Source organism: Python bivittatus, unplaced genomic scaffold (genome assembly GCF_059951505.1).
Source record: "Python bivittatus isolate LINGU-HERP-01145 unplaced genomic scaffold, Pbiv_v1 ctg000080_np1212, whole genome shotgun sequence".
Classification (NCBI taxonomy): domain Eukaryota; kingdom Metazoa; phylum Chordata; class Lepidosauria; order Squamata; family Pythonidae; genus Python; species Python bivittatus.
This window is the reverse complement of record NW_028277035.1, coordinates 12,017,201-12,041,260: the sequence shown is the minus strand read 5'-3', so window position 1 is coordinate 12,041,260 and position 24,060 is coordinate 12,017,201. Positions and strand designations below refer to the sequence as shown.

Here is a 24,060-nt window from a genome sequence, read left to right as displayed (position 1 = left end):
TCTGGTTCTGTTTCTGGTCTCCCACTCTCTCTTCTCCCACTCACTTTTTTACAACCTCTTCCGGATTGACTCCTATAATGCCAAACCAAGTCTGTCCCTGATGTTGCAGTGCACTCAAAACAGCTCTCCCCTCAAGGCAAAGCCAGTCTTTTTCTGCTGACTTTTTCTTTGCTGCAGAGGGTAACAATTGGGGAGTTTTAATCCTTCATAACCTACTTCTAAAGCCCCCCCCCCCAAAAAATAATAATAAGCTGAGCACTTACCCTTAAAACTGGTGCTGCTTTCCATATTATAATCTAACTGCAATTGCCTCCCTTTTTTACCACCTCTCCCTGAGGAAGTCAGGAGTCATAGAAACTTGCCTTAGATGTGTTGGGAAAGTGCAAAGCTAGCTTGTGCTAACAAGGCTCCAGGGCCCACAAAACTCCAAGGGCCCTGTTTTCTGCTAGTGTAAAAAAAAAAAAAGGAACTAGAGCTCATACAAGAGAACAGCAAGAAAGAGTTTCAGAAGAAGGATCCTCTGCAGGAAGTGGATGTCTGGAGCATATCAGGTAAGGGAGCAGAACACGCTGACTGGAGGGCTGGAGTGGAAGCTTCTGTGCCTGGCTTAGGAAGAAGCACTAGATCTGACAGGCCCTTTTGTTCAGCACAATGACTTACCTGCCTCAGGTGGCTGAAAGGGAGGAAAAGTGTTTGAGCACAGCCTTGCAGATGCTGCACAGGAAACCTGTTGGCCTCAAGGGTGGTGCTGAGGCTGAAGTTTGATTCAACCATCAGTCTGCTCAACTCCTGTACGCAGACACAGGGCACTATTTTCTTCAGAAATAAACTATCCGGGGAGGCATGGGAGTTGTCATCCAACTAATCTGCAGGGCACTAAGTTGGGCATCCCAAGCCTCATCTCTAAATATGGAAAGCCAGTCATGAATGTGAAATAAAATCCATCTACTGCTAGTCTTCCTAACGGACATCTTACTGAGCTAGATCCACTTCCACCCAGCATTGTCTCTGTAGAATGAGATAGCTCGTTATCTCAGGAAGCAACATCTCTTCTCTCTATTCTAAAGTCATGACAAGACATAAGAAGAGCTCTGTAGGAAACCTTAAAATGTGTGGATGGTGGGGAAGATGGTTTCAAAGAAAAATAATTCTTTTCTCACAGTGCAGAAAAAGCAACAACATAGATCTAAGATCTAAGATCACCAGTTCAATATTTTCAATATTCCTGCTAAGTTATAGAATGGTGGATAAAGTATGTGTATGTATACATGTACACGTGTACACACATGCTGTGACAATCCTTCCTAACACATGGGAGTGTGTTTGAATCCCCTCTCTTCAAACTACTAACGCAGCTGCACTTTTTCAGACTTGCCCAACTGTTTCAGAAGCTGCTTTGGCTCTCCCCATGTGAATGCACACACTCAGCCACTTCACTTGGCTTTTCCCAGTCCTGAGAAAAAGCTCGAAAAAGGACGTGGCTGCCTTAATCAAAAATGTGCTTCAGTGCACGCTGCTGGGTAACTTTGGAAAGACTCGCATGACCCTGACAGGCGGACTCATGTTGCAGTTTCCCAGAGTTGACCCAGCTTTTCAGGCGAGTTGGGCTAATCCCCTGAAACAACATCCAGTGCAAGGAGGTTGGCATTATGAAGGAGTGTGGAAGGGCAGAGCAGTGCTCCTAATCCTAGTCTGTCCCTGCCCAGTCATGTTTTTCTGAGGCCGTCACTTCAGTGTCAGGTCCTCCACCATCAAGCGAGGCCATGTCTGATCAGATAGGAAGCTTTTCACAGGAGAAGCTACCCCAGAGACTCCACCTGGATTCTGTTCTGAGACTCGGCTGCCAATTGCTGCAGGGCCTTGCCAGGAAGCAGAAAGAGAGAGCCATACTTCAAAGCCTGCTCCTGATCACTGGTGGCCACAATGGCAGAATCACAAGGCAGTATCTCAGAGACTAAGAGAGCAAGTTGGAAGAGGAAAGGTCTTTCTAACTGGAGAAGGTGCAGGAAGGCAGGTAGGTTGGCAAGGGGAGAAGTAAAGAAAGTAGGGTATCAACCCTCCCAGCTTTGATTTTCTCAGCTGACACGTTGATTCTTTCTTTCTTTCTTTCTTTCTTTCTTTCTTTCTTTCTTTCTTTCTTTCTTTCTTTCTTTCTTTCTTTCTTTCTTTCTTTCTTTCTTTCTTTTCCCTTTGCATTTGTCTGACAGAACACTGTCTCTACCTCCAATTTCATTTTCACAATAGCCCTACAAGGCAGATTCAGGTAAAAATAGGGAGTGGTTCAAAATTACCTGGTGAGAGTCCTAGCTAGGCAGGGACTTGACCCTGCGTCTTCTCGGCAAATTCTCCTCACTTGCTTCAATGCTCTAACCACCTCTCTGCCTCGGCTCTCCTTTCCCTAGGTGATGAAGAAGAAGAGCAGCTTGGGAAATGTTAAGCGTCCGCGGAAGTTGTTCCTGTGTTCCCTCAGGGCCCTCTCCATGCCTGGCCGCCAGTACCAGGCTCTTCCCAGTTCCTTTCTTGGAGACTATGAAAGCAGCATCCGCTATGCCAGCACCAGGACCCCCAAGAGGCTGTTCTCTGTAAGTGAGTGGCGCAGCCTCCTCAGATGCTCCTGGGCCTTCCATCATCCGACTCTGCCTGTGGGACCTCATGGGAACCTAATCTTGCTCACCCTCCCTGAGGAGGTTTGGCATTAGGCCAACTCCCCTGCTCTCCATCCCAGTCATGGAAACCCTGTCCTGGGCTCTGCTGTCAAGATTGGCTGGGCATAGCACTAGACCACAGTTTGGTCTAATGGTTAAGGCTCCAGGCTAGAAAGCAGGAGAGTGTGAGTGCTAGTCCCGCCTTAGGCAGGAAAGCCGGCTGGGTGACCTTGGGCCAGTCCCTCTCTCTCAGCCCAACTCATCTCACAGGGTGGTTGTTATTGTGGGGAAAATAGGAACAGGAAAGAGTATTAGATATGTTCACCACCTTGAGTTATTTATAAAAATAATAAAGACAGGATAAAAAAAATCTAAAAAAAATATTGCCTGGCATAGCAATATGTCTCCACTTTAATTTAGATGCAGGACTGGGTGCCATCCCTGAACTTACAAAGCTGTATTAATCTCCTGGGATCTCTCTGCCCCCAAGGTTAACTGCCACCCATTGACCTCCAGAGCCAACCAGCTAGGCAAGGTCCACTTTTGATACTCACCAGTGCTTTTTCACAGAACAACCGCAGAAAACCTAAGTTTTCTCTGTTCTTTTCCTTAGTCCTTGCCTTTGTCTTCCCACCACAGACCACCCTTCCTCAGCCTGGGCTGCAGCACATTTGGAGGACACCAGATTGGGGAAAGCTACTATAGATCTTCCCTAATTCTGTTCCCACAAGCATCTTAAAGGTCATGGAAGGCAGTTGCTGCTTCCCTTCTTGCTATCATATTGCTAATATTAATTGTCATAAGATTAAGACAAAGTTAAAACCAACATTTAGATACTTTACACAGTGAGCATGTAGATGTTGCTTTGCTGGGGGATTTTTTTCTGCTGTTGGTTTTTGGTTCTGAAATACATGACAAAGTACAGAGCTGATCCTCCACTAGATTTATTTATCTCCATCTCCCACCCACCACCGGAAAGGAAAGGCAGAAAGTATCAAATGATCCTGCTGCCTAAGAGAACATTGGCTGTGTTTCAGAAGATGCTCTGGCTTTGAATCTGACAGAGCAAGGTTAGTGTTGCTGTCCTATTTCCAGTGAATAGAACTACGTAGAAGAAAGAGAGAAGGTGGGTGAACGTGGGAAGAAGGAAGTGACCTGCTCATGTTCAGATTACTGATAAGCGATTACCAAATGAGAGCAGGAGTCTGATTGCCACCCAACTAATCCAGGCCAATTACTTTCTTCCTGCTATGACTGTGTCAGGGATTTGTTGGCACACTGTGCCAAATGTTATCAAAATAAAAGCTGGCAATGACTTTTTACATTTTAGGGAAGTTCACAATTTAATCTTTGCTTTACAAACATAGCCCTTTATTGTGGATTCAGTCAAGGCTTGGTACCAGGCAGAACAGCCAAAGATTGTGAGCCAGCTTGAGGGCCAGACCTTGCAGCTGCTGGCCAAGCAAACAGCCCCAAAACAGCAAGAAAACATGTGATGGGAATTTTTTTACTTGGGAGCCAAATATATTGGACCTCCAACCAAGGAATGCCTTCAGGCTCTCTTAGGACCAGGACAGGACCAGGACAAAATAAGATTTGCAAGTGCCGCAAATCAAGGATGCTCCCTCATTTCCCTTGTAATACAACACAACGGTGCATAGAGATATGCACCCTCCTGCACATAGACACACAGTCCCTAATAAAGAGTATTACAATTATTCAGGATAATCTTTATGCAGATTATCGGGACCTGATGGACAGAGCAGATTGGATGCCTGTGTTTATTAAATATGAATTTTGATCCCTGCGCAGAGAGTGGGATCCTGCTGGAGCCAAGGAGGGGGCTTAGTGCTGCCACTCTGTATAAATCACTAAAGCAGGATCAGGGCAGCCAGAGGGTGGGCAAAGTCCATGTGCTAAGACGTCCCACACAACCCACGCCACTGCAAAGAGCTTCCTTGGTAGGGAAGGAGCCCATTTTGAACAGCATATGCAGGAAGGGTACCCCACAATGACAACAATAGAAGCCAAAGCTGAAGAGGAGGACAGAAAGGAACCAGACTCCATGTCCGATCCAGATCCAGAGGCAGTGCCCACACCAGCATCCAATCCACCAAGCAGGGTAAGGTTGACGCTTGCGCAAGGATTCAAGTCTGTCCAGTTCTTACACTGCTCTGGGACCAGGCGCTGGTCAGTGTTAAGGTTGGGTTTTGAGGGAGAACAACCGCCACTTATCTTAAAGCAAGCAAGAGCATGGACAGAATTTAAAAGAGCAGGATTCAGATGGGGGCACACAGGACTCAGGATTGTTTGAAATCTTCTGAAAAGAAGATGCATATGAGCCCTGGACTGGAAGCACTGTGATGTCTCCAGTTGAGCTGGTTCTCCACTGCTGCTTGTTCTTCCCTTCTTCTCCTCTGTTGCATTCTGGGCTGGCTCCAGGATTCCCACCTTGTTCAGCAGCACTCCCTGCAAATACTGGTTTTCAGGGTCCTCTTTCGGTGTGTATGGGTACATCACTACTGTCTATTAATCTTCCATAGCTAATGGTATGTTTATATCATCCATGCAGATAGATTTCTTTTATGAATACTGATTCATACCTACGTACTGTAGACTTATCTCAGAGTCCCATCCCTTCAGTTACAGCATTTTAAATTAAAGGGACGTGAAAACAAATTCAAGAAATAGCTGTGAAGGAGGCATAACTGAAAAATGCCAGATAGTGATTTCTGCAGCTAATAAGGGTGGCTATGTCTCCTGGAGAGTCTTCTATCCAATCGCAACCCTTGTTTAAATTTCAGGGAAGAAGAGGCTCACAGTTGCTGTCAACAGTCAGCACTTGGAGAGGAAAATAGGCAGACAACCTGATCATTTGTTTTCTGTGTTCCCCACAGTTGGAAGGTGCATTGTATCTCCCTTTTAACTTCGAATAATTATTTCTAAATGTGTCATATTTCTTTTCAGGGAAATTTTCACAGCTCCTCTTCCACCCCAAAATGAGGCCACTAAACACTCTTACACAAAATCACAGAGCTGGAAGGAGCTATTTTTGGCCATTGTAGGCAACTCCCTTTTCAGCACATGAATCCAAATAAAGCTTTCCCAACAGAAGGCTGCTTATAGAATACATACATGTATCCATCATATATCCTTCCTATTCCAACTGGATTGCTTAAAAGCTTCCATTGGTTCCAAAAAGCTTTAACTGCCCTACAGGAAAACAATTTTTCAAGGAGGATCACAGCACACACAGGTGAAATGACTACTTCTTTCTGTCCAAGCAACGCAATGTTTCCTCACCCCACCCCACCCCACCCAGTGTTGACCTGCACATGACTGTTAAGCTTTTAAGCAAATCTAAAAGGCACTCCTTGGTTGGATGTCCAATATATCACTGGCTCTCAGTTAAGCTTCTTAGGCTTGATTGCTCTGCAGAGAAGCAACCACATGTAGATAGGAAGGTTCCTCAACCATCTCCAATTCATGGGCCCGAAGCCTGCCCAACACTGATCTATCCATAGATTATATTTATGCAAACTGATGTCCTCTTCTCTCCTTTACTAATGCCTTTTTTTTTCTTTTTTGGGCGATGCCTAAATAGTTATGCTATAGCAATTCTTCAGAGATGTTCTTTACCTGCCTCTCTCTCTCTTCTTTATATACAGAGTTTTCTCTTTTCATCATTAAGCTGTAAGAAAGTATTTTTACAATGCTGACAAAATGAAATACAGATGATCACAGAAGTTCCCCTTAATGAACCTGCTTCCTCCTATTTTTAATCATCTCAGACCAAACCTATGCAGATCATTTAACTCTTTAAGTCTTCCTCATAAGATTTGATTTCCAGACCCTTCACTATCTTGGTAGCTATCCTCTGAACCTGGCCCAATTTGTCACTATACTCTTTCAAATGTAGCACTCAGAAGTAGATACAGTATTCCAAATGGTGTCTGGCCAGGACAGAATAGAGTGGGACAACAGTGATGCTGACTCTGTGTCCTGTTCATGCACCAAAAAAATAGCATTTGCCATTTTCGGAGCTGCATCAAACTGTTGGCTCATGTTTAACTTGTGTAAATGAGGACACCCAGATCCCTTTCATATGTACTACTGCTAAACCAGCTCTTTCCTATCCTATATGTACTTGTGTCTTACACTTTTCTTCCTCAATTGCAGAATCTCACATGTGTCCTTGTTCAATTCCATCCTATTCATTTCAGCTCACTGCTCATGCCTGTCTTCAAAAGATCTTTTTGAATCTTCTCTCTTTCTTCTAAGGTATTAGCCACCCCTTCCAACATTGTGTCATCTGCAAATTTCATTAAGGTCTTCTCAATGCTGTCATCCAAGTAATTGATGAAAATATTGAATGACTCAGGGCCCAGGACAGAGGCCTGGTCACACCCCTCCATACTTGGACTTAGGTGTAGAGAAATGTAGTTTAATTGGGTGATCTGGGACTTTTCTAGTCATCCTATATTTTCATCATTTAATGAAAGTCAAATCCTGACAAGGAAAGAATAGAGGAAACTTCAACTGCCCAAAGCTTGGCTGCTTCACTCCTTTTGCCCTCTTCAACCACCTAAGGAACAACAGCTTTTCTGCAACAAATACACCTCAGGGTTTCCAATGGCATTGGAGTGGAGCCTGGATCCATGTACAGTCCAGGCTCTAGAGGGGACCTTTGCTCAACCGTAATGCTGGGAAAGGTTGATTTAGGTCACCGGTCTTAATCAATACTAGGGAGGAAAATCCGGTGGACATATATGCAAATCATTTTCTCATATATTTGCTCACCCAAATGACCAACCTTCTGTGACACAAATTACTCACCTGTACCTCTTGAAGCACAGCATACTGTTCTAGCCATTTATGACTCTGAATCTTATATACTGATTGCCTATGATTCCTCAGAGCATTGGAAAATTCAATAATATATTTCCTCTTCTTAGAAGCAGGCCAAATAAGAGCATAGGAATCTTAATCAAGCTGTTTCTTAAGAGCAGATGGCAGATTTTACATTGTGGATAAAAGAGAATAAAGTGATCAGAGCCAACCTACATCTTCACTTGCACCTAGCACACTTCCGTAGGATTCTGTGTCAGGTGGAAAATACATCTGGATCTCTGAATTTCCTATGACAACAATGATGGAAAACGGAACTGGTTTACCTCCTGCTTGTTGTATTTATACTATCAGTCAAAGCACCTATAGGATTTCCTTCCCAGGGACCAAAATAACCTGGTCTGTCTTGTATCCCAGGTCCCTTGATTTAGGGAGGACAAGAGAATATCATTTGCCATTCTACCTCAAGTAAATTATTTTGCAAAGTCTCCAAATTGTAATATGGAACTTCTGGATTCAGATCTCAGTGTGAAAACAATTCTAGCAAAAGCTTCCTTTATTGTCTCATTTCCCTACTGGAAGTGTTTCAGGCAGTGCTGAGTAAGGTAATCAGCCTAGGCCGTTCAGGTCCATTATGCCTACAAATGACTACAAGATACCCAAAGGGGGAAGAATATATTCCACAGCCTTCCTTATTGATATCTCAAGAGGAAGAATGTACTTCACCTATCTGCCCCACAAATCTCTAAAATTGTTCTCCTTTGCTTGTTATCTCTTCGTTCATTTTATAACATTTTCACCTTGGGCAGTCATTTCCTTGTGCTTGTTGGAGCACAGCTACACAATGCTTTACAATTTCCCACAGCTGGAGCTCAAAAATAGAAGGGTGTGTATGTAAGGGAATATGGAAGTTCATTCGTTCACTTTCTTTCAGCAATTTTTAAAGTTCTACCTTTTAGCTCAATATTCTGGACTAGCTTTTATTGTTCCTGGGGCAGGATTAACAGTGGAGCAGAGCAATGATAGTTATTTTCAAAAACACACTTGTAGCTCAGAGGACCATGCCAAGCACTTCAGCGTAATATATATTATATCTTCTATGCAAATGTAAGGCATCTAGCTCTTAACTTTAGGAGATGTAATGGTATGTGGGAATGACCTTGGGAGACAGGAGGAAGAGCCACAGACTAGACAATGGTCAGATAAGAGACAGCCGAGTCCACAGAAGGAATGGGGGTGTGGCAAATGCCTCAGAAGGGACCCTGCCTAGTTTCTTGGACTGTAAAGGAGAAGTGGGTAGAGATGTACTTTCAGACTTGCAAGATTTGGTTAATGTAACCTTACAATAAAGTTAGAGCTAGTACTTCTGGGTGTGCTTCTTGTCTGGACTACCTCACCAGATGACAGAAGAAGTAGGAGATGCTAGAAAGGCGGGGTATTTAGAACAACTAGCAGCAACTGAGTTGTAGACTCCACCTCTGTTTCTTGTTTCTTTAAAAACAATATTAAGCCCATGTTTATGTCTGCAAACATGCCCAAATTCAAAGCATTGTTCTTTTGAAGAACCTGCTACTAATGTGCAGGAACAAACAACAGAGGGTTGTTGTTTTTTTAAAAGAGGGTTTTTTAAAAAATGGGGCATCTTCTCCCTCCTGTCCTTCCTTTGGAAGTTCTATTTCAATCCTTTCTAGTCAGTTTCAAAATGTCTACAGAAAACCTACCTGAACATCACTCCAGTGGAACTGATAATATCTCAACTTTAAATCAGGTTATACTTGGTAACACACTTTTTAATTCTTAGTTACTATGCAATAATTAATTCATGCTTTCAGCTGCCGTCTTAGTTACAGGAAGCTCTGTGGTCTTATCATTCAGATCAGATAGTAGCTCTATGAGTCCCTAAGTTATCCCTTATAATTTCAAAAACTAAAAAAGGAGTAGCATTTCGGAGAGGTAGGTGACTTCTGGCCTCAGCTGCATAATTTTCCATGGTTAGGTGGATAATTTAAAAAGTATTAAAAACCAAACACCATTGATCTGTAAATCTGCAATCTAACTTCCTACAAAAGATTAAGTTCTCAGATAAAGTCTTTGGCAGATGAAACAAGGATGGGCTATTAAGATAAATGGTAAGTGACTGACAACTATGCAGCTCACTTGGCTAATACAACCCGTAATCCCTAGACAAAAGGAAGGCTAAGAATTACTTTAAGTCTCTTTTCTGTAGGGGCTAGATGAAGGGTAAAAATAAATGCTGGTGTTATTTTATTAAATTACTCAAAACCAGCAGAATAAATTTTAATTTCTCTTAACTATAATTAATTTATTCATAGAAATCAATCCTCTTGACACATTACTTATAAATCATATCAACCCTTGTATCCAAGCACAGCTCTGGCATCATCCGCTTACAGCAAGAAGTTCAGGAGGGCCAAACATTGTTTCTTATGACAGTGAACCATCCTGAAACTCTGTAAAAGTTCAGACTAGGTACATGCGGATGCAGGAGCAGGAAGGAATTGAATTTGTGGCCCTTTCCTACTTCTTCCTCATTAAAATGAAGGGCCTATTCACAGATATCCCAAAGTTCAGACTCTGAATGAGAAAGGTGCCCCCTGGAACAAACAGAATAAATAAAAAGACAGACCTTGCATTTAAAACTTCCAAGGGTTGACTGGCATGAACATATACCTTGATGTGCCTGATCCGGGTAGGCAGAACAGATTCTCACTCATTTATTCACTCACATCATTTGAATTCATTTGCATGCTACATGGTCTTATTAGTTGCAGGAGAAACCAGAATCAAAGTGCTGCAGCTACCTTGTTTCTAAATGCTTATAGGGACATGATTTCTCAAAGCCATGAAGGGGTTACTATCTCTCTCATGCTTAGATCAACATGAACTCACTTGGTCAAAAATTAAATTCTAATATGCCCAAACATGTAGATTTCCCCCCACCCACCTCCTCCAAGTCAGATCCTGATCCATTTAGAGAATTTGGGGAGAAAGGTATCTATTTTTTATAGGGAGATGTCTTGTGTCATTTTGAATGGCTAAAATTCAGAAGAGTTCAAACATAGGTTCAGCTTGCTTTGATTCTGACATCTTGTGGATCTTTCCCAATCAGCCTGATTTGGTTGTGCATTTGGGATTCAGCCATGAGCCTTCCTCATAACTTTGGGTATGACATGTGGAAGGATAAGAAACAGCTTGGTGATAAAGGACAATTGACCATCCTTTTTTCAAAAATCATCATCTTTTGCAAAGATGAATAAGAACCTGTACAAAGGGACAGTTTCCTAACCTAAGTCAACAAATCAACAAATCAACAGTTGGGAAAGAAAGAAAGAAAGAAAGGTGTCCTTGGTCTTTAGAAGTATTTGGAATTAACTCATGGTTGCAGTTGCACAAGGAAGAGGTAAGCAGGTATACCATCGTTCAAACTTTTCAAATCAAGAATTGTTATCTCTTTTTACCTAGATACTATTGATAAGTTCACATAATTTGGATCCCAAATTAACCCGTGTTCTTGGTTCACAATATGAAGAGAACCTGCCAAACCACCCAAAACCTATTATTTATTAATAAAGCACACAACCTTTAACAACTATGAATCATATACCATTTTGAAAACAAATATTATAGAAATATTACTGATTCCAAAAGTATGGACTCCATATATCTATTCTAAAGGCAGCATATCCACTTCCCTTGTTCCAGTATTTTCAGACATGTTTGTTACTCTAGCTCCACCAAAGACTCCTACTATGTGTGTCTCCTACTGCTCTCTGGCTGTTCTAATTCAAAAGGACAGTCAAGCAGGATCTTTTTGCCATTTCTCATAAGACCATTCATCCTGAGCTCATCCTCCTCCCACTGGCAGCTCAATGAATGATGACTCTGCCTTATATAAAGACCCCCCCTCCTCCCTAGGAGATCATGCTCCATCTGCTTTAGTTATTGTTCAGAGGATGATAATAGCATTATGTTGATCCCAGTTATTTCGCTTCAGCATTTGCCTCCAGGCATTGAATAAAGAACATAAAGCTTAAAGCTCACTTAATGAGCAAATGAAAACACCCTTGGCTTTTTTTTTTTTGAACCTAAGGATTTAAAAGTGTTTATATAGAGTTATAAAAAGTGTTCTTTTTATAGGTGCTTCAACTCTTGGTTTTCCTATATGGTTCTGATGCTGTGCTTTGCAAAGGGCTATGAGACCCTTTTTTGATGCTACATTTTGCAAAAGGCCATGATTAGAGATGACTCATCATCTATAATCTACTTTTGGGTAAAACCTCCATATAAGGACCATGTGGGGGAAGGGCTTGACTTTTACTCCCAAACGTCCATAGAATCAGAAAGTATGTCATCTGCACAATATGCATTATTTCAGTAATGAAGTTATTAAGGAAATGATGCAAAATATGTCACTTGCAATAATTTATATCATCTGCATAATGCATGCAAATGATGTAATAAAAATAAATATAAATTTAAACTATTTCAGATGCATCTGACCTGATCATTATTTAGAAGGGTATTCTGATGGAAAGTTTGTCCATTGGATCCAAAGTCTGCTAAATGGGGGTTCATTCAATCAAAGGTTTATGTTACTTAATACATTAGCATAAGGAATAAAATCAATAAAATAGAAGAGCAAACCACTTTCTCATCTTCTGCAAACAAGCATCCTTGATCTACAGTATATCATAGGAATAATGGTATTTGCCAGACTTGCAAAGGTATTGTAAGGATCTCTGGCAGAAGTAGAGAGCTGGCGGCCGTCTAGATGTTGCTGTGTGCTGTACTAAAATTCCAGTTTCTCCTCACCATTGGCCCTGCTGACTAGGTTACTGGGAGTTGTAGCCTAGCCACATTTATGAGGTCACATTTATCAGTGGTCTATAGTATGTGCTTTGGATACCCAAAATGCACTACTGTACATAAATGCAAAGTCCAACGCTCACAAAAACTTATACTTTTTAATAAAATTTGTTAGTCAGAAAAGGTGCTACCAGACTCCTTTTGGATAAATGCAAGGGAACTTTCCATTATCATGTCTATCCAAGACTGCACAGATAGTGTTTTAGAAGTCATCTTCACTCCTGATTCATTAAGTTTGAAAAGGCAAAGGAAGAATCCACAGAGGAGGAAAACCACATGTCAGGAGATTCCTGAATCATGTCAACTCCATTACTGGCCTTTGTAGTTCAATATCATATCAAAAGGTTGACAAGTCAGTAAATGTATGCCTCTCATATATTCCTAGTCAAATCCTTTAAGTGAACAAAGTTAGAAAGCCACATAGCTTTGCTCCTGAAGTTGATGACAAAGACTGGCCAGTGGAAAGATTCTTGTGGAATCAAGATAGGTAGGTTGGACCCATTTGATTATTCTCCCTCTGTTACAGTCGGACTCCCCAGAACAAGAAGGCTTCTTCAATCTGCTGACTCATGTGCAGGGAGGACGTATGGATGAGCAACGTTGTGACATTCAAATTGTACATAGCAAGAGTGGCTCAGACCCAGAAAAGAGTGAGTTCTCCAAGCTGGGTAAGAAGGTTTAATAAATCCAGGAGTTACTAATGTAGTGAGTGCTTCCTCCCAAGACCTAGCAAAACTTTGGATCCTGCCTACTACCTAAGAAAGGTCCACATCTTCTTGCACTCCTACTTTTTCACAAAGCAGATGATTCCAGTCTTGGGACATGGGTACAGGCAAGTTTTCTTGCAGGCTAAATTCTTCCAAAACTCTTGTAAAGTGTTATAACAATGTCTGCTTGCACTCCAGATTAACATTCTGGTAGCCAATTTACTTTGAATCCTTTTCTACAGTGCAGTTGAGATCCCCTAACTACTGGCCCTGTTTGTCAATGGAAGCTGTTTCCAACATTGCTTGGGCACTTAATCCAATAAAATTTCATTGGCTTTCAGTGACTATATGGATATGTCCACGTAGGGTGTTTGTTTTTGTGATAGAATGGAATTATGAAGGCCAGACTCAGGGAGAAAAACGTTTTCTTTCATCTCCTGAGGCATGAGGGAAAGATAAGAGGATGAGACTGGCACCTCCCTGAGGAATTCACAGGGAAGATTGATGTCAGGCCTAGCCCAAGGAACTCCAAGAGACCATGCAAATTCAGTCCAGCAATGTTTATTAGCTACAACCTCTAGCAAGAATCTTCCCAGACTGAAACCCCAGCTCCCAAGTAATGCCAGCCACAACATTGTAAATTCCTCAGGGAGGTGCCAGTCTCATCCTCTTATCTTTCCCTCGCGCCTCAGGAGATGAAAGAAAACATTTTTCTCCCTGAGTCTGGCCTTCATAATTCCATTCCATCACAGTTTTTTTAACACAAAAGTAGTTTACCATTGTCTTCTTTTGGGACATTAGGATTATAATTATTTTCCTGGCAGTCTTCATTCAACCCTGCTTTGTGGTTTTAAAATTAGCCAAAGTTAGCTAGGGGCTCCTACGTCTATCAAATGCTAAGGAGCAAGGATGATAAATGGACAAACAGCAATGTTTGACATACTTCATAACAGTGACATCTACAAAATAAAAAAAAGAATGGTACTCCGCTGTGCTTCAGTATACCCTCCACTGATAGCTGCTTCTGTTTCTTGGGTCTGCAGAGGACAGCCCCAGCCCGCCCCCAGAGATGGACAACCTCATGGAAATGCTGGCACATACGCAGAGCCGACGAATGGACGATCAGAGGGCCACCTTCAACTACCTTCCCGGTTTTCAGAACAGTGACTCCAATGCCAGCAACCAATCAGCCTCCGGGGCCACCAAGGTGAGTCCCTGGGGAACTGGATGTGAGCAGGGGTAGAGTGGCCATTGATACCTGTCCAGACAGTATAAAGGAGCAGGGCTGATAAATCACCCAAACAGGTTAGATCACAGTCCCAGCCTGTTCCCATGCTCTCAGAAGCCTTTTCTTATTAAGTCTGGAAACAGGCAAAAGGAATTCAAGTACAAAGATATCTGTTGTATTTTTTTATTGAGTTCCCTAACTCTGCAAAGATCTCAAGATAGCTCACGTAATGGAAAACATACAAAATCTGAAACCTTGATAAGAAGAACAAGCACACACCTTTGCAGTGAAAAAGAAATCTAAACACTCCTTCTCCTTACCCCGCTATCATTTAGCAAACATTACAGAAACTTGAAAAATATATTTTCCCAAGACAATAACAGCATAAGAAACAGTAATTTCATCTATGTAGCTATCATGTTTGCTGGTAAAAAGTTCTGGCCCTAGTTCTGGCCATCAAAAGGCCCTTTTGCCCACTCAGGACCCTGCCAGCTAGTAGAAACTGTATTTTCAAAAAACAAAAACCAGAATTGCTTGCTTCACATCTTAAACCTTGCTACAACTGCTAGAGTTCAGTACTTCCTGATTATGTGACCTTCTGCTTGTTCCCACATTCACCAACAGATGTAGGTGGGGTTTTGCAATACTTTGAGAAAATAGGATGTGGAAATGGAAAAAAAGGTCAAAAGTTGTTTCCTATCATTTGTCACTGCTAAGTGCAAAGAGGCTTGTGTTTGAGTGGTTTCCTTCCTTGTTGTTTTAGGCAATCCCATGAGGCAGACCATGCTATTTTCACTTTTTTAAGTGGAAAAGTGAAGTTGAGTAGCGACCACTCAGTACCTGTGACAGCCAGACTGAAATCCCCAGCCATCCATGCCAAGATAGTACATAATACAATTGTCACTTTTATCCTTTACAAGGATACATTGCTATCTTTTGTGAGATATGCTGCACACAGTGAAGTTCAACCTCTAAAAGATCATGGAATTGGGAGATACCAATCCTAATGCATATGTCAGCAATTGCTCTTCCCAAGGTCCTGGGAGCAGCATTTTTTCTCTGCAAGTAAAATTCCACCTTTCTGCAGGCAGGACAGATTGTTTGCCAAACACGGACACAACTTGTAAATTAAGTCTACTAATGCTGAACCCCATGGGTGAGACTTTAAATCAGCTTTTAAAAAAATAAGCTGTTGATTAGCCTTCATGCCTGGCACAAAGACTGTAAGAAAAAAGCCCAAAGGTGCTTCATTTCCTTTCCCCCACCATCTCACTCAGCAAACATACATCAATTTACTCTTTGTCTTTTGCAAGGTCAGTTCAGTTTGATATCTGCCTATGAATATAACATGTGCCTGCAGGAAACATGGTTTCCCCTTCATATATGCAAATATCACAAATTGGGATCAGCCAACTACCATTTCCAGGGCGGCAAAGCAGCTTCCCTTTTTTCCTCTCCAGAATCTTCTAGTTTTCTTCACCTACTAGCTCTATTAAAATAATAATAATAGTAATAATAACAACAACAACCCCCAAAGCCTCCAAATATCTGGTCAAACATTATACTGTATATTAATTTCTCACATTGAGTAATGTGATTTCTGCTTTTTAAATGTTTTAGAGAATTACTCCACTATCTTCCTATCTATTGGTTTCCTTCCTTCCTTCCTTCCTTCCTTCCTTCCTTCCTTCCTTCCTTCCTTCCTTCCTTCCTTCCTTCCTTCCTTCCTTCCTTCCTTCCTTCCTTCCTTCCTTCCTTCCTTCCTTCCTTCCTTCCTTCCTTCCTTCCTTCCTTCCTTCCTTCCTTCCTTCCTTCCTTCCTTCCTTTCTTTCTTTTTTGGCAAAGAAAACAGTCTACAATTTTGTTCCAGTGTGGAAATAGGAACTAGGGAGTCAGACACATACACTCACATATACAAACACATTGCATATGTTCACTGCCAAGAGTCATTTCAACAAATTTGATAAATAAAAAAAGCGTCCCTCCCCACATCTGGATACACCATGTCTTGTTAGCTGGTGCCTCTTTAACCTCCCTGAAGCAAACACTACCTCAGTTGTGGGATCTCTAACTTTCCTTTGCTACAGGTGGCCTTTTACTCTTCTCAATCTTGAACCAATTAGCATCTGTTCATGTCAAGTGTCTTCTGGCTAGATCTTATCTGGGTCTGTGTTGTGTCTCCAGGAGGGTACTTGCAGCAAGCTTTTAAGACATCAGGACTAAATTTGGCTATGTGTTGTTTGCTAGGTACAAAGCAGAGATAGGTGAATATATCTATTTCAGGTCTGCTGTATTTCTTCACTTTTCCAAATTATGTTTGTTTTGAACTATTTCTGGATCAGTTTGTATTATCCTTTAAATCCACATACACAAATAAATCATACCCATTTCTGTCTGCATTTCAAAGAATGCATATTTATGCCATTTTTACTAATATGCATAGGTTTTCAAGCACTGTTCTTGGCCAATAATGCTTCTGCAAGGAGAAGGGCCAAAATCTGCAAGATTTCCTGACACCTTTGTGATGTTATGCATCAGCAATCTGGTTCCATTTCAGTTCAAACGGAGCCAGTCTTTTTTGTACAGGTTTGGCTTGATCTAGAAAGTTCCCCAGTGCCCAATCAATCTGAATCTCCCCTCCTGGCACCACTCTCACATCCATGCATTAAGAACCACAAGCCCTTCCTGTCTAGTTGCCCCTCTGGGTAGAATAGATGGCATTTCTGAGAAACTTCCTTAGCATCCCTGGACTTCAGTTTGCTCCCTGGCTTCAGGGGCTAGCCAATTATATTTACCAATGTCATTAGTACCAATGTGGACCACAATTACTGCCTCTTTCTTCTTCACATTAGGTGGACAAGATACCATGCAATCTCCATGCCCAGCACAAACCCATCTCTCTGTGTTGTTAATGATCAACTTGCTCACAGTCAAAAGCTTTTTGCTCTCAAGAGTGTCCTTGGTTCAAGAGGATGTGAGTTCATAATCCCAGGATAAGGTCCCTTCTAGGAATACTTCCTTTACTGTCAAACTGATGTCCTCTTTTTTCCAAGGTTCTTGTTCTCCCTGACAGCAGGGTTTATCATCCTGGGAGCGGGATGCATCTATTACACGTTCATTTCTCTCTGCTTCTCTAGGCAACTTTACCTCAGCCATCTTGGTTCCAAAAACACAAGCTTGTTCCCCAATAATCAGGAGCTCATTATATTGAGCGCAAACCCACAACCTATGCCCAACCTGCAGATAGCTGACCTTCTGTGCAATAAGTTGGAAAGCACCTCTCCTGCTGGCTTTTAACCTTCATTCTGGTTGCTGTTGGTCAGTCTGGTTTGGTTCTTATTTAGGACAGTCCCTGTGTTATACTGTTATACTTTTATAAAGATTTGAACCCTGGTTTTCTTCACCCAGTTGCTAAACTCACCTAAGATCCTTAGATTCTGGAGATGGGAGTTCCATGTACTCCTGCACTGCTAAACTCCCACACAAACTCCCCATTCCTATTTCCCCTCATGGTCACAAGCTCCCCACTGCCTTTCCTCTTTCCAAAAAACACTGGTGAGACTTCTCAATCTACAAATCCTTAGCACTACTGGCTGGAAGGGTATCTCTGTGAGCAAGACTTGCTCACCTGTGGATGGTGCTATATTCTAGAAGCTAAAGTAGGCTTTGGAGCTTAGAACACCTGGGAGCATTGCCCTACTTGCCACTATAGTTCTGACCATTCACAAGTGCATTACAGGATCCCATGTTTTCTCTTAGAAGTGGGTCTCAACACTCTGACCTCGATAGGTCAAGCACCCGGGAGGAATAGGACAGGCAATTGTGCCTTGAGCAAAAGCAAAATTATGTTGGTAAATTCCTTTGGATAAAAAAGTCAGTGTATTTGTCGTGAGGTTATGTGCTTGCTGCAAAACAGTCTCTAGTGAGAAATGTACATTAGCCGTGGAAATGAAAGCAAGAGGACTCATGGTACCCAGCCACAGCTTCTTGAAATCCTGAGTTGATTCTGTGTATGCCTGTGCTTGTGTGTCTGCTTGTACCTACTCTAGCCACTCCACGCAAAGGAAAATTCTCCACCTTTTGCTGCATTACCATCCTCCCTATCTTCTTCTTTGCAGAAATGAAATCCTCCCCAGCCCTGCTTGGGGCAGCAGCAGAGAGACATCAACACAATGCCACTAACTAAGAACAGCACTGTGCCTCTCACTGAAGACCATCCCCTCACTGCTGTATCAGCCCCACAGGTTTGCTGTACATGCCCTGCCATTCTAATAAACATATCCATCGGTTCCCTCCTTGTTGATTTCCTTCACAGACACTCCTTAGCAGCAGGACGGGCATGCTGCTACAAGACAACACTGCTAGTGACAAGAAGAAGAATCAGAAGAATCAGGGGAGGAGGAGGAAAGATGACTCTGTATTTTCTTGTTTGGGTCCTTCTCTTGTCCACCCAGTGTTTCCTCACTTTCCAGCTTTTCAGATCAAGACTAAACTTGTTTTTTTCCTTCACAGACCTCATTCTGAGTCCTCAAATTTCTTCACTTTGTGAAGCTTTGGCCATGACTGTCAATACTAGCAAAAGAAAAAATAGTTTCAGATTTATGCACATTGAGGACAGAACTTCACCTTAGGCCCATACAAATGAAAACACACATGGCCCAAGAACAGCAAGAGCTGGGTATCCTAAGGAGAAAAAAAGTTCTAAAAGGGAGAACTGGGCAGGAGATACAAAATAGGTTCAGGAACCTAGCCCATATTCTGCCTGCCTGTTGATTCCCCACTACAAATTAGCAAGATACGTCTTCTTGTAGGATTCAAGCAACCTTGGTTGGTGACACCGAGCATAAAACTGCCAGGGGAGAAAACGTGTGTCAGAAAAAAGAAGCCGCAAGTAAAGAATCATTTGCTGGGAAACACAATCACTGATTTTCTATGACAAACATTTACATGCTGTGTCTCATTAGGTCCAAATAGGGCTGGTTCCCAGGAAGAGGCCATTGTGGGCTGTATGGTGGTAAAAGGTACCTTCCCCATACACATATCAGCTGCATTCACTACCAAACCTATGAGACATCCCCCCACTCCATACATATGAACTGCTGAAAGTTCCCTTGTAAGAAAACATTCACAGCAAACTGAATTGTTCTGTCCCTAGCCTTATGATCCATTTTCATTTCAAAAGCATCAATATTCTCAATATCCTGCTTCTTCAGAGTCCAACTTTTGTTTCCATAGAGGGTCCCAGGGAATACCATTGTCTGCATTATTCTTATTTTTGTAGGTATAAACATATCACACACCTGAATATCTTTTCTAAGGCCTTCATGGCTACTGTACCAAGTGCTATCTATCTTTCTTCCTTTACTGTTGATGGTTGATCCTAAAAGCCAGAAACTATCTACCACTTCAATATGCTCAATATCAAAACTACTGGCCAGGTTCTCGTTTAATGAGAATCTCATCTAACCTTAAATATGAAATGTACCAAAGTAAACAATACTAAACATGTACTGTTATCACTGATATACCTTTTCCAAGCAGGCTTAATGCAAATCAGCAGAAAGGGATTAATTGATGAAAGTTCTTAAGATACCCTTTCTCAACTTCTAGATATTCAGGGCTACAATTCCAAAATTCCAGGCCAACATATCCAGAGGGCACTAGTTTTGGAAAGGCTTTCCTAAAATTTCTCTAGTATTGGAGATGTCGATATGAATATGCAGCTAGAGCAACTTCCAACAGGATGGACAGAACTGGGAATGGTCAATTGGAAAACTAGAAGCTGTTTACTCTAAAATGGTACTAGGATCAGGAAGGTACTAGAATATATACCATATATGCCTGATGTAAATAATCAATACTTCAGTCATGCAAGTCATGGTGAAGATTTCCAAATCACCTGTGACATTAAGTGCTGGAAGGCAGCAAGGAAGGCTAGTACAACTGACCTTTCTGTTTACTTCAAGAAGAGACCAAAGACTCAGCTTTATAGGAAGAAGCTGTTTCAAATGTCCCAACTTCCCCCACCACACCCATGAATCATCTCTATTGTATCCATGGCAGGAATCTAGAAGCTGTTCAGGGCAGTCAAAAGCTCCAAACCCCACCCACACACCCTGCACTGCCCATGTCCTAGCAATTCTACCTAAATACCTAGATTCATGACTCTTCTAAATCTTGAAAATCTGCCATGCCTTGCTTTAACCTCCGATTTTTCTCACCCCAGAGTGAGGATCTTAATCCACAACTACTTTGCATGTTTCTCCTTATCCTCTCCAATTGTCAACCATCAAAAGCTATCATGATTGCCTCTCTCTCAAGATTTCCATCCTTCCTTGAATCGCTCTTTCCAACCTGTATAGTCTGAGACTATAACTCCCTGAATATCCAACCCACCTAAATGACCTAGATTAGGAAAGGCTGCCTTTTGATACCTCAACTCAGTCAAGGACACTGTTTCCCCATGGGATATATGCAGCTTTACATGAAAAGACTGATGCCCCAGACACAGATGGCTTCTGCTCCTCTTACAGATTCCACTGATGTTCTCCTTCCTTGCCAAACATTTAGAAAATTATAAATCTTTTAAAGATTTCTATATATAACGGGTAGTTAACTGTGAGAGAAGTTCATGTTCTACAAGAAAAGACCATCTTCCCCAAAAATGTAGCTTATAAGAACTATATAAGTTGAGTTTTGAGTTGCCGAAAGAGCAGTTATTGGAAAAAGATGATACACCACCAATCTCATACACCACTCTTCTCCAACCTGGTTCCCCTTTAGACTTACTGTAAAAAAAATCTGTTCAATCATGCCTGATTCTTGGAGACTCCTAGGTAAGTCCCTGTAGTTTTTTTCTTGGCAAAGTTTTTTGGAAGTGGTTTGCCACTGCCTCCTTCCTAGGGCTGAGAGAGAGTGACTGGCCCAAGGTCACCCAGCTGGCTTTGTGCCTAAACTGGGACTAGAACTCATGGTCTCAGTTTCTAGCCTGATGCCTTAACCTCTACAACCAAAGCAGCTCACACTGTACCCCTATTAGTTGACTAATTCTTAGGGCTGTGCTGTACTTCTGATTCAAGGGCAACAAGGTGCTTAACAGTACATCATAATCTGAACTTCAGTCTTGAGAGATGCAAATAAAGTACTATATGCACTGGTGTTGTATAATATAATCTTATATGCTGCTTTAGTCAAGGTGATTCACATGAGACAATTGCCAAGTCAGTGACCAATTTTAATGATTATACATTGCAAGAGATTGATCACAACTGAAGTAATTAAATCAATTTTTCCTCATTCTCATCCCCAAAGTGTCTTAGACATACATAGAATTTTATTGTGAAATACAAACCCTTTCATTTCATTGCCAAAAGTCTTTTGGAATTAAAGGGAAAAGGCATGCTTTGATGGCAATCTTCTTAAGAATGCATCAAACTATAAGGAGGAGAACGCCACTCCATTATTTTTTAGTTGCCTCCAGCAGCTTCTTCTCATTCAACTCCTGCATCCTTTTTCTAAAGCCTTCTAGGTCTTTTCTCTGGAGAAGACAGAAATGCCATTTTCACCATAGTTTTTTTTTCCTCCAAGATGTACAATAATGACATTTACTGCAGCAACACATTTACCTGTTCTTCAGTTAGAGGTTGAAAGATCTTGCCCTGAAGGAAAAGTATCAAGAAAACAATTAAGTAAGAAGATGCAAAAAAAAAAAAAAAAAGTGTCATAAATAAATATAGCAAGCAGCCACAGAATGTAAAATGCCAGCAGGAAAAAAAATAGAAAGGAAATGGGCAAGTAAAATGCTGTGCTTAAAAGAAATAATTGACTAGAAACTGGAATGAGAGTGCATCATTTAGGAGGGAAGATGCACTGCTATCTTCTGTTGAATGTCCTGTTTGTCACAATTGTGTAATTTCCTTTATTTTAACATTACAGACCACTGAGTCCAACCAAATGCTTGAGCAAGTCCTTTTGCAGTTTAAATCAAAACAGAAAAAAATGCACATCAGAATAACTTTGGAAATAAATGTATTAGCCCATATATTTCCCTCTAATTACAGGAGGAGACTTACTGCAATTGCATATTTTTCAAAAAATTCTGTCTGATTTGCTATCCAGAATATACCAACAGGGAAGGTCAGATACAGTACCATCTGAAAGAGAAAGAAAAAAGTCAGATGCCATTGGTTGAATCAAACAAAGGAAATTATTTTACAGGATTTGTATTAGATTTGTTTTTCCTTTTCCTTCCTCTTGCCCCCTTAATTAAAGGGCAGGATATTACAAAATGGCAAAAAAGGAAAAGGGTCTGTCCTCCTTTCCAGATTAAGTTCTTTTGGTATCAGAAAGAAAAAGAGGAAACTGCCACTGGTGATATCCAGAGCTGTACTAGTCCTTATGGCAGTAGTTTTCAAACTTTTTGGTCTCAGGATCCCTTTACATTCTTAAAAATTACTGAATACCCCAAAGAACTGTTGTTAATGTGGGTTGTATCTATCAATATTTACTACATTAGAAATTAAAGCAGAGAACATTTTTATAATATTTATGAATTTGTGTAAAAATAATAAATCTATTTACATGTTAATATCAAAAATAACTACATTTTCCAAAACAAAAAAAAATAGTGAAAAGAGTGGCAATGTTTTACAGTTTTGCAAATCTTTTTAATATCTGGCTTAATAGAAGACAGCTGGATTCTCCTATCTGCTTCTGCATTCAATCTGTTGCAATCTGTTGCTTTGGATGAAGTAAATAAAGAAAATTCAGCCTCATGCAGATCTGTGATTGGAAAAGGGAGGAGTGTTTTAGCAATCTTTTCAGGATATTCTTCTTTGACACTACACCAAAACTCAATGCATCTTAAAGGTTAGCTGTAATGTGGAATCGGAGAGTGAAAAAGGCAAAAAAAAAATCTTGGTATTATTATGAAAATAGTTTTGACCTTGCAGATCCTCTGAAAGGGTCCAGACCACCCTTTGAGAACTGATGCTGTAGGGCAGTGTTTCTCAACCTTGGCCGCTCGAAGATGTGTGGACTTCAACTCCCAGAATTGCCCAGTTACAGCATGCTGGCTGGGGAATTCTGGGAGTTGAAGTCCACATATCTCCAAGCTGCCAAAGTTGAGAAACGACGCTGTGGGGGAAAAAAAGGCAGCCATTTCCACCCAATACCCCTTTCCTCCGTAGCTCCAAGTTTCTTATCTCCGGGTAACAGTGGGTACTGCTCCTGCCCCCAAAGTTTAAGCCCCAGGGAGTACTTGCGGGGAAGGGGAGCGAGAGGCGGCGGCGTTTCCCTGCAAAGTCTATTAACAAGAGCAGCTTAGAGTTCACAAACGGAAACGCTTTTTTTTTTTACGTCAGAAAGAAGAGCGCCGTTTTTTAAGAGCTCTCTCCCGAATTCTCCACGGAGGCGAGCGTTTGTGTCGCAGGTTCTCAGACCCTGACCCCGACCCTTCTCCCAAACCGGGACGTTGGAAATCGCCCGGGATCTAGCGGCCCGCCAAACGCTGTACCAAAAGGCGGAAGGCCTTGCCGAGAGGCCTCCACCTGATCCATCCCTCTAATAAGCAGAAAAGCCCCCTCCCCGCCGCCATCACATCACAGACCCGGAAAATCTCAAGCTGGTTCCTCGACAACATGACGCCTGGCGACGGAAAAAGAACCCGCCTCCGCTCTCCGATGGCCAATAGGAAGCCTGCTAATGCAAGCCGTCCAACCGAGACGAGAGGTTGATTCAACGTTAA

At 41.7% G+C, this 24,060-nt stretch overlaps 2 protein-coding genes across 3 annotated transcripts; one reads left to right on the top strand and one right to left on the bottom strand.

The window, feature by feature from the left end:
- The first annotated feature begins 4,544 nt into the window (after positions 1-4,544).
- Positions 4,545-18,606, top strand: PCP2 (Purkinje cell protein 2). Of its 2 annotated transcripts, none has more exons than XM_025165389.2 (4): positions 4,545-4,767; positions 12,907-13,048; positions 14,131-14,294; positions 18,434-18,606. In XM_025165389.2, the coding sequence occupies exons 1-4, from the start codon at positions 4,636-4,638 to the stop codon at positions 18,437-18,439; spliced, it is 444 nt and encodes a 147-aa protein (XP_025021157.1). In that variant the 5' UTR covers positions 4,545-4,635; the 3' UTR covers positions 18,440-18,606. The 2 variants fall into 2 exon arrangements, with proteins under 2 accessions (XP_025021157.1, XP_025021158.1); XM_025165390.2 differs by having other exon boundaries at positions 4,550-4,767; positions 12,907-13,030.
- Positions 18,607-21,528: 2,922 nt separating this feature from the next.
- PET100 (PET100 cytochrome c oxidase chaperone) lies at positions 21,529-24,054 on the bottom strand. Its single transcript, XM_007426168.4, has 4 exons — positions 23,923-24,054; positions 22,388-22,468; positions 21,941-21,973; positions 21,529-21,852 (listed from the first exon to the last, which is right to left on the bottom strand). The coding sequence occupies exons 1-4, from the start codon at positions 23,953-23,955 to the stop codon at positions 21,775-21,777; spliced, it is 225 nt and encodes a 74-aa protein (XP_007426230.1). The 5' UTR covers positions 23,956-24,054; the 3' UTR covers positions 21,529-21,774.
- Positions 24,055-24,060: the final 6 nt, after the last annotated feature.

Excerpts from the sequence above, each read along its gene's own strand:
- PCP2 (XM_025165389.2), top strand. The coding sequence starts at position 4,636 with ATGCAGGAAGGGTACCCCACAATGACAACAATAGAAGCCAAAGCTGAA. Across the intron at positions 4,768-12,906 it reads CATCCAATCCACCAAGCAGG|TCGGACTCCCCAGAACAAGA; the intron begins GTAAGGTTGACG and ends CCTCTGTTACAG. Across the intron at positions 13,049-14,130 it reads GAGTGAGTTCTCCAAGCTGG|AGGACAGCCCCAGCCCGCCC; the intron begins GTAAGAAGGTTT and ends TTGGGTCTGCAG.
- PET100 (XM_007426168.4), bottom strand. The coding sequence starts at position 23,955 with ATGTTGTCGAGGAACCAGCTTGAGATTTTCCGG. Across the intron at positions 22,469-23,922 it reads ACCAGCTTGAGATTTTCCGG|ATGGTACTGTATCTGACCTT; the intron begins GTCTGTGATGTG and ends TTTCTCTTTCAG. Across the intron at positions 21,974-22,387 it reads TTGAAAAATATGCAATTGCA|GGCAAGATCTTTCAACCTCT; the intron begins GTAAGTCTCCTC and ends CTTTTCCTTCAG.